At 41.1% G+C, this 10,379-nt stretch overlaps 1 protein-coding gene across 1 annotated transcript; it reads left to right on the forward strand.

The window, feature by feature from the left end:
• Positions 1-73: 73 nt before the first annotated feature.
• On the forward strand, positions 74-9,412 carry grk1a (G protein-coupled receptor kinase 1 a). Its single transcript, XM_030413664.1, has 7 exons — positions 74-1,284; positions 2,975-3,102; positions 3,243-3,400; positions 4,490-4,573; positions 6,006-6,130; positions 6,902-7,103; positions 8,643-9,412. Exons 1-7 carry the CDS (start codon positions 583-585, stop codon positions 8,933-8,935), a joined length of 1,692 nt encoding a protein of 563 aa, XP_030269524.1. The 5' UTR covers positions 74-582; the 3' UTR covers positions 8,936-9,412.
• The last annotated feature ends 967 nt before the right edge of the window (positions 9,413-10,379 follow it).

Below are 10,379 nucleotides of genomic sequence, written 5' to 3' on the forward strand. Positions count from 1 at the left end.
GTGATGAACCGTGAACGCTTGTGTATTACTCTCGATTCTCTGAGTGACAGAGGCTGTTGTGCTGCACTCTCTCTCCTCTCTGCATTCCTGTCATTACCAGCCCACCACATATCCAACCACGTGCATCCCTCCTTCCCCTCTCTACGTCTAATCTCCATTTTCTGTCTTTCTCCCCTTTTTCATGTTTCCTGAGTCTTTTGTTGCTCGTGCCCCTCTCTCCTCTTCTACAGCGTGCACAGGGGTTAGCGCAGGATAAAGCCTCACAGAGTGGATAAATCCCTTTGGAGGAAGGTGATGAGTCAGGTCGATCTGCATGTGTGTGAGGGGAAGAGAAGGGAGTGTGTGGCTGTCTGCAGCGAGCAGACGGACAGGTGTACGGTCACCTTTGCTGCTGAAGAGCTGGAGGAAGAAGACGTTCACACCACGTCTCGTTCTTATCTGGGAGCTAGATATAAATCGTCTGCTTCTTGCTGCTATCTGTTCGTCCCTGCTGTCTGTTCTTGAGGTTCCCCTTCTTTTTGTAACTTGTACTAAATCTCACACATTTCTCCCTCCCTCCCTCCTCACTCTTTGACTGTCACCATGGATATTGGTGGCCTGACAACAGTGGTGGCCAACTCTGCCTACATCTCTGCCCGCGGGAGCCTCGACGGCACTGCCAACCCTGCGTCCAACCGAGACAAGAAGTACCACTGTCGCCTCAAGCTGCCTCACATCACAGTGTGCGAAGGCCTGCGGGAGACCTTAGACCTGGGCTTCCAGACGGTCTGCGTGGAGCAGCCCATCGGCAAACGTCTCTTCCAGGAGTTCCTCGACTCCAACAATGAGTACAAAGGCCCCTGCCGCCTGTGGAAGGATATCGAGGAGTACAACATGGCTGAGGATGAAGATCGAGTCAAGAAAGCGAGCAAGATCTTGTCCCGGTACATGGAGCCTGGCGCCAAGTACTTCTGCCCCTTCCTCCCGGAAAACGGCATCACCAAGGTCAAAGAGAAACACCAGGAGCCCGGGGACGATCTTTTCAACGAGACCATGGACAGTGTGATGGACTTTCTCAAGGAAGTGCCCTACACTTTCTTCCTGGAGAGTATGTATCTGAAAAGGTTTCTGCAGTGGAAGTGGTTGGAGATGCAGCCCATGGGAGAGGACTGGTTTCTGGATTTTCGCGTGTTGGGGAAAGGGGGTTTCGGGGAAGTGTCGGCCTGTCAGATGAAGGCCACAGGGAAACTGTACGCGTGCAAGAAGCTCAACAAGAAGAGGCTGAAGAAGAGAAAAGGCTACGAGGTAAGGGGGTCCGATCATATTGTCCTTTCTTATCTGAGAGGGAGAATTCTGCAACAGTAGAGCAGTGGTTGAAGTCTGGAAACACGAGTCGTGGACTAGTTTGTATCTACGTAATCCTCTCCCATAAACAACAGTCAGTAACTAGATGGAGTCTTGCAGACGCCATTGGGCACCTTGGGCTTATATGATTAGTGCCCTCAGCATTAGAACATTTTGATCTCCTTACAAAGCACCAATCCCGCCCTGTTTATAAATGGAGCGGCTCTGGAGTGGATTTCTTAATCTTCTCCTCGGCACCCAAAACAAAAACAATAACATGAGCATAACTTCACTTTCTACTCCTTTCAAAATATTACTAAAAATACACAGTTTTCATTTATTTATTGTACGCTGACACATTGAACATAGGTTAAAATATGCTCTCTGTGTGATTCTGATAATCAGACTTGATACAGTATGATACAGTAATAGTAGTGTTTATTAGCTCTGTATAGGTTTAACTGTTGGCTGTGGGAGGAACAAACTTTGTTTAGATGCAGTGTTATATAGATTTGACACACAACACATTTTTCTTTAGATTTTCCCTTATCTTTTTTAAAAGTGTAATTGATGGGGCGTTGGTAGAGCGTGAGAATGAAATATATGTGTCTTCAGTTCAGTGGCAACAAGGTTCAAGTCCAACCTGTGGCCCTTTGCTGCATGCCATCCGCCTTTCTCTCATCTAGTCCCTGCGACCCCTCAGCTGTCCTGTCCAAACAACCATGAAAAAGGCCAAAACAAATTAAAAAAAGATAAACTGATTGAAAGGAAAGGATTACATTTAAATGCTGTAAACAAAAAACTGTCTTCCCTGAACAAAACTCATGAAAACTAAGTTGTTGTACAACCAATTAATAAGTGTCAGACTTCCAACCATCATGATGCCTTCAGAGAGCTGAAACCACATTATACATCGTACGCTACACCTGTTTTAATGCAAAAGCCTGAAAATGACCTCTCATTTGCCAGAAAAATTTTAATTAATTAAATGGAAATCCAACCTCCCTTTGGGAAGCTGGAGCATTTTGAAGCTGAGCTGCCATCGTTGTGCAAGATGCCTCCCAGGCTATTTTAATAATGGCAGCCCAGGTGAAGCACAACCAGAGAATTAATGGCCCTGAGCCATAAAACTACGTACCAGACCCAGAACATGAGGCCTTTTCAGTCCAATGAGAATTACACATATGCTGAAAAAGTTTCCAGCTTTTGTATATATTTTCTGGTCACGTGGCCGACGTATAGTGTTTCTCCTGCTGGCCCTGACGATGAGTTCCCAGCAGTTCACTTTTCTTGGCTTGGGGAAAGTTCTATGATTGTAAAACCTCCATTGATCAAAAATTCCAAGTGAGTCCAAATCGACCTTGTTTGCAGGTCGAGGTGTGTTGTCGACAGTTATATAGATCTCTCTTTTAGTATTGTGCTCTATAGGACATTTCTCACTGCAATACCACAAGCAGCAACATGGCAAAACTGGTAGCAGTGCTGAGTGCTGCTGCTGTTTCCAGGTCTTAATAATACATTTTTGTCATAAGTGTGATGTTACAAATCTACAAAACCTCAAAATACAATACACAGCATCTCCAATGTTATCCAAGCTTTCTATGTTGCTATGCTATGTTGTCCTCACCTGCGGCCCCTTCCTGTCCTGTAGGGGGCGATGGTGGAGAAGAGGATCCTGGCTCGAGTCCACAGCAGGTTCATCGTGTCTTTGGCGTACGCATTCCAGTCGAAAACAGAGCTGTGTCTGGTCATGACCATCATGAACGGAGGCGACCTGAGGTTAGATCTCATTCATTGCCAGTGACCGACATGCTGACCACAACATCTCCATATTTCAGCCTCTCCCTTTGATCCCACATCCTCTGTTCCCATCCTCTTTGTCTTAATTGTTTTGCCTGAATGTCTTGAACCATCACCAGGTATCACATTTATAACGTGGATGAGAACAACCCGGGGTTCGACGAGCCGCGGGCCTGTTACTACGCTGCTCAGATCATCCAGGGCATGGAGCACCTCCACCAGAAGAGGATCATCTACAGAGACCTCAAACCGGAAAACGTGCTGCTGGATAATCAAGGTCAGACAGAGAAAGATGCAGTCATCTCGTGTTTGTAGTCAAGCCTGGAGTTATTTTTTGAGGCTTCAGTTTTCTCACAGTTGTCGTCCTGTTTGTAACTCGTGACTACCAAACAGATGATAACCTCCGTCAGAGGTCACAGTGAACGTAACTAAACATAACGTGAATAAATGTTCAGCTTTCATTAGCAGTGATCGGTGTTTAACAATGAAGACAGCAATTCCCATAACCCCAGGCAGCCAACCTCCTTTGTTTTGTTTTGATTTAGAAAGCCCTAGAGGAAGAAATGACATGTTGGGCGTTTTTATTCAACAACATTCTGACATTTCAGGACAAATAGGAAATTTGCTTTTTCACTTTCTTGCTAAGAGGGTCGTGGTTAGATTGATGTAGTTCTCATGTCTGTCTGTTAAACATGTCTGAGCCAGGGGAAGGCTAGCTAAACTTACCGTTAGCGTATACACTTGAGGCGGGAGAAACAGCTAACGTCCTTATAGCAACTCAAAACCTCACTGATTAAGATCATAATCCTGTACGAAAAAAATAAAGATTATGGGTTTACTGAGTGGCTTCATTGAGTACAGAGCTGAGTTCCACCAGTCTATAAGCTAACGTATGTTAGCTTACCAACTCCCTGCTCCAGCTTCATGTTTAAGGTACCATACAGAAACAAGTATCGTCATTCTTCTCATCTAACAGTCGGTATGAAACTCATAAGAGCGTATTCCTCAAATGTCAAACTATCCCTTTAAACGACAAAATTCAAATTCTCATCTAATAGTAAACACTAAAATATGCAAGTTTGTGCTTTAACTTTATTGAAATTATAGCCCCTCACCTTGACTTTAAAAGTATGTCCCATTCACACTCACACAGCCACAAACACACACACACACACACACATGCTGGTCTGTACAAACACTGAACAGCCGACAGCGACAGTGCACACTGTGTCTTACTTCTAACACAAGGACGTCTTTCAGTTATCATGCTGCTGCAGGTTAACGAGTGACAGACGCAGTGTGCAGGTCAACACTCATATCTGTGACGTGCACGGCTCTTGACTTTACTCTGTGTTTGCTCTCACAGGTAACGTCCGTATCTCTGACCTTGGTCTGGCTGTGGAACTGGCTGATGATCAGTTCAAAATCAAGGGCTACGCTGGGACTCCAGGTACAGTCGAGGCAACAGCCACTAACACTGACGTACAAAACCCACAGCTCTACAATATTTATCTATCTGACTGTTTTTCATATTTATTTACTTTACCTCATGTAATACCACTAACTACACTGTTTACAGACTGTACAGCTGCCTTTACCTCTCCAACCAGTCTTACCAGAATGACAGGACTGAAACCATTGGGAGAAGAAGTACTCAGATATCACAGAAACAGTGTACAAAGTCATTCATTCAGATCTTTATTAATTAACATTATCTGTATTAAGTACTAAAATACTTAATTAACTACCAAAAGTAGATAAGTCATTATACACAGTGGCCCATTTCATGATATATGTTATTAATAACAATAATTATGTAATGTGCATTAATTTGATGTTGAAGGTTTGAAAGATGGGGGCTTCAATATTTGATGTACTTAATCTGCTATGTTTGTGGATTTCCCCCAAGGGATCAATCAAGTTTTACTTGATAAACACATCTCACATTCTTTGTTGATTATGTTTTGTATTAATAATCTGAACATGCAAAGTGACCAGACAGGTTACAAAAAAGTGCAGTAGAGTATAAAAGTATAATATTTGATTGCGGAATGTAGTGAAGTTGAGGAAAATTGAAATAATCAAGTTAAGTACAAGTACCTAAAAAAAATTATACTCACATTTCGTCACTCATTATGCAGAATGTCTCCTCTGACAGTGTTCAATTACTCATATAAAAACATTTTAATGGCATTTTACTGATGTAGCCAGCAGGGCCACAGCTGCCAACGAGGACAAGGAGGTCATCTGTAATATTTGGGGTGTTTGATGATAAACACGTATTACACATGTTTTGAGTCTTTTAATGCTGAAGCGCTAAATGTTTTTAAATCTGACAAAGAATCAACATATTTTGAAATCAGAGATTTAGGGATCCTCCACCAATCTGACACACCTGGCAATGTTAAAAATGTGTGACACAACAGTTGGATCATGATGGAGAGAGACAGAATTTATGTCTAGAAATATTGTAAGTTTGGTTGGTGGCTTGTTGCGAGAGGTCGCACTTGAGCGACTCCTGTTCCTTAAATCCTTAAATATTTAGTTTTGTTTATAATTTGTTTAACATGTACAAACTCTGTCTGCAGAGTAAAAAAAAGTCTGTCAGTCTCAGTATAAAGTTGCGCAGAATTAGTCAGGTAACGGCTGCAGTGCTTCAGTAAATGTGTGTTTCAGGGGCAGCAGCTGTACTGGGAGCTGCTCCTCCACTGCTGGAGGAGGGAAATCTGATAACTTGACTGTTTCTCCTCTGGATTTTTGGTTTTAAGATTAAAACATTTGTACAGATTTACTCAGCTCAGGTTATTTGTTAGATCTTTTAGCAGTTTGAAATAGAAAGAGATCATTTGCCCTCTCTCTAACTGAAAAGTCATGACCTTCAGGTTTCATGGCTCCGGAGCTGCTGAAAGGAGAGGAGTACGACTACTCTGTGGATTATTTCACTCTGGGGGTCACTCTGTATGAATTCATGGCGGCCAAAGGACCCTTCAGGAGCCGAGGAGAGAAGGTAAACATACTGCATGTGACCTTTTGCCTGCTCTTCAATCATGTACTTGGAGATGTTTCCACTTGTTTGTGCGCGGATGTGATGTTTAAACCTTCTTTAACTCACCCTGTGATGACAGTGACAGCTTTTTTAAGATATTGATGGCTCAACTTTGCCCTCTTGTGGCCTGATACTGACGCTGCTGTTAAATAAGAAACCCTGACCTCTCAGTTAACCAGTGGCAAACAAGAGCTCATATAATGTTTTTGCTCAAGTAAGAGTAGTTATGCTACGCTTTAAAAATGCTGTCAGGTAGAAGTCCCACGTTCAAGATTTTGCTCCTGTAAAGTGCAAAAGTACCATCAGTAAATCTTATCAAAAGCAAGTAAAAGTGTTCTGCTTTGTATACAGCTAGATAGTTATATTTTACAAACTTATCATATATTGTATTTGTAAAATCCTAATTTGCAAAGTAACTTTACTGTATGTGCCAAGTTAATTCAGGAAATATAAAATACTATATAGTGAAGAAGAAGTAAAAAGTAGCATAAAATAAAAAAACATGAATTTTCTACCTCAAAATACTTAAAATTTGTACCAGATTCTATACCTTTGACCCAAGCACTTAGATGTAGATAATTACTCACATACGCTATGGATAAATAATAAGTATTAGCTGTGCAGGTAAATGTCTGAATTAGTTATCTACAGACTTTAAACTGGTTTAAACCAATGTGCAGGTTTTTAAATGAGAAGTTCAAATTCATCTCTACTGTTCTGTGTCGTTTCCAGGTGGAGAACAAGGTGGTGAAGAAGCGGATCCTGAATGACCCCGTATCGTATCCAGAGAAGTTCAGTGAGAAGGCCCGGTCCATCTGCGAGGGTCTGCTCGTCAAAGAGGTCGACAAAAGACTCGGCTTCAGGAACGGATCGTGTGACGAGCTCAGGGAACACCCCTTCTTCAGCGAGATCAACTGGAGGAAACTGAACGCAGGTGTGTGTCGGACAGAAACAAACATGGAGTGACAGTTTGCTCATTGTGACCGGCCACTGGTTCACGTGTTTGTGTCATTATTGCACTAATACACATATATGTGTGTCTTTTTCAGCTGTTCTAACAGGTTTTTTTTTTTTAACAATTATTGAATTCTACTCACTAAGTTTGTTTTTGAAAGTCTTCCAATGGACTGGAATAACCTTTATTTTATTGAACCAGCATTCATCCACGGGGGATAAATGAGGATTTGTTGGTCTTAAAGAGATTTCGTAGTTTAATAGAAGAAAGTCGCGTGCACTTCATAAGCAATTTTTTATATTTACTATACTATATCTCACATGCTCTGAAAACATGTGTTCTAAATCAGCTTCTTCCTTTTCTGACAAAGTTTGAACAGTTTGGGCTTTTTCACAAGATCTTCCTGTATGTTTTTGTTTTGTTTTTATTTTACTAACTGGTTCGAAGCTGGAAAAAGGTGATGTCACATAATTCTGCGCACCAATCAGGATTAGCAACATTCAGTTGTGATGTTGCCAGAACTCATTGTCAGTCAGACTGATCACATTTACACAGGCGTGATAAACGGGAATGATGTCATGTCTGGCAAAAATGGAACCCAAATGTAGAACGCGAGGCAGACAGGTTAAGAAACTAAAAGCAAGCTTCAGTGAGAGCTGATCGTCCAAAGTAAAAGAAAATCCAACAAAAGAAAGGCAACAAAACAAGAGTTATTCAAAAGCAAGAAGCTAAACTCAGAAGTACAAACCCACATAACACAAGGGCACAGGTCACAAAGGTAAAATGTAACAGGGAGTCAGAGCCAAAGAACAGAAGAGACAGCAACAGAGCAGACGATGCAACAAAGATCAAGTTGAAGACACAGACTTAAATACAAAGGAAGTGATTAACTAATAAGACACAGGTGGAAACAGAAAAAGGACGAGAAAATAGACGAGAGAGAGGAAGTGTAAAGTGAAACACCACACATCAACTTTCAACATAAAACAAGAAATCACAAAACTTAAAATCTAAACCATGATAAAAAAATGTGTTTTTGATTGTCAAAAAAAAGAAATACGTAGGATTTGTTAAACTATTTTTATTTCTTTAACGTGTTCTTGGTTCTTTGTGTTTATTTTTTCTGTTTTTGCAGGTGGTCCGTTTATGTGTCTAATTCTCAGTCGATAATTGATAGCAATTCAGCCATCGTGTTGTGTTGTAACACATTTATTCTGTAAACCATCTTGATGAAGGCCCTGTGCTGAAACCTGCTGGCTCAGTAGCAGCACTCTGCCAGTGACTCAGCTAGTGTTGAGCTAATGAGCCAAATATTTCTCAAACTCTGTCATAGTTGTTTTCTAATCAGGCAAAACATGCAACATCGAGAGTTAGAGGCTGTCTGGAGCATCCTGGCGGCTCACACTGGGACTCTTGACCACCCTCGTGTGTCTCGTCGTGATACAAACAAACAAACAACTTGTAAAATGAGAACACGCCGCTTGACGTCTACATCTTTCCCGTGTCGTCTCTCCTCAGGGATTCTTCTACCGCCTTTCGTGCCAGACTCCAAGACAGTTTATGCCAAGAACATTGACGACGTCGGGGCCTTCTCCACAGTTAAGGGCGTGCAGGTGGAAAATGAAGACAATGAGTTTTTTGACGAGTTTGCCTCGGGGAACATCTCCATCCCCTGGCAGGAGGAGATGATCGAGACGGGGATCTACGGGGAGCTCACAGTCTGGGGAGCCGACGGAGGTTTACCCAACGACCTGCGGCGGGAGTCCATCCTGGAGCAGCCGCCCAAGTCCTCCACCTGCACGGTGTCGTAGGCGGCCGGGATGCGTGGAGGATTTTATACGAACTGTTTTCTTATCAGTCAATAGCACTTTTTTATTTTTCAAGCACTTTTTTCATACAAGATTTCAGCACAGATTCGTGGTGTGTTTGAAGGGGAATGAGTATTTTTGATGATGATGATGATGATAAAGTGTCTTTTCTACCAGCAGCTTTAATAGATAAAGGGATATTTACAGATTTATCTGCATCACAGTTCAGTTATTTCATTTTTCAACGTCTGTCTTTCCTTCTCTTTCTTCTCATGTGTATATATCTCTCTCAAATACATTTTTATAGAACAAATGTTTGTGTTTAGGTGACAGGACAGACACACACCTGCGCTGCACGTGTTTTTGTTTCCACTTTATGCTTCTCCGATGTGTTTTGCAGCTACGGAAGTGTAAATAAGCTTGTATCCATTGCTGCGCAAATGTTAATAAATTTGAAATAAATATTTTTTGCCATTAAAATCACCCACCGTGTTTCGTGCGCGACACATTATGAAATCCAGTTCATCCACGAAGGCCCACATCAGCATTCATTCTACAGCAGCAACAAAAGAGACGTTATATTATTGATAACATCTGAAATAATTCAGAACAAATTGAAATATTGTGTTGTCAGCGTGGCAGGTTACACACAGGACTTACTTTAATAGCTAATAGTCAAACAAAATGTATCACTGAACAAACTGTATTGACCATCGTGACTTAAGAACTGTGCTGTGCGTGATAACTTATTAAAAGATATGAAAGAGTTTTGATTTGAACATTTAGAGGCTGTCAACCAGAATAAAATAACGTTCTTTATTGATCGATCTCCTGATGATTTTTCTCAGTGAATCGCCCAATTATTTGTTCAAACAAGTCCTATTGCAGTTTTTCTAAAAATCCATTGTGATGTCACATCATGGCTTCTTTTGTCAGACCAACACTCCCAAACCCCGAACAGCTCATTTTATAATCATGTAATGACCAAAATGATAAATCTCACAACCAGGCTGTAAAAGAAGAATGTTGAAAAATAACTTAAAGTACATTAATACATTCACATAAAAATTACAGTTTATTAAACTTGAATTATTACTTCACAGCTAACAAACAATAGAATGCTTTATAAACCAATTATTAATCATTTTTCTGTTGTAAAGTTGCAACTGATGTTCATAATGTTTTGTAAAGCAGCTTTGTAAATACTGTGTAGTATATTTTGAAGCCGTTATCTTTTTCTTTTACTTTGATTTTGAATGCAGGACTTTTACTCTTAATCATACGTATCCTGCTACATTTACCTGGAGGTGCACAGTGTAGTTTTCTGGAATAATGTTGAATCAGAAGAGAAATATCTTCATTGAGGATTTCTGTATGGTTAAACAAACAAAATAAACCAACTGTCTTTGTCTTCATGACTGAATAAACTGAGTAAACAAACTGACCT

This window comes from Sparus aurata, chromosome 4, assembly GCF_900880675.1.
Source record: "Sparus aurata chromosome 4, fSpaAur1.1, whole genome shotgun sequence".
NCBI classification, from domain to species: Eukaryota; Metazoa; Chordata; class Actinopteri; order Spariformes; family Sparidae; genus Sparus; species Sparus aurata.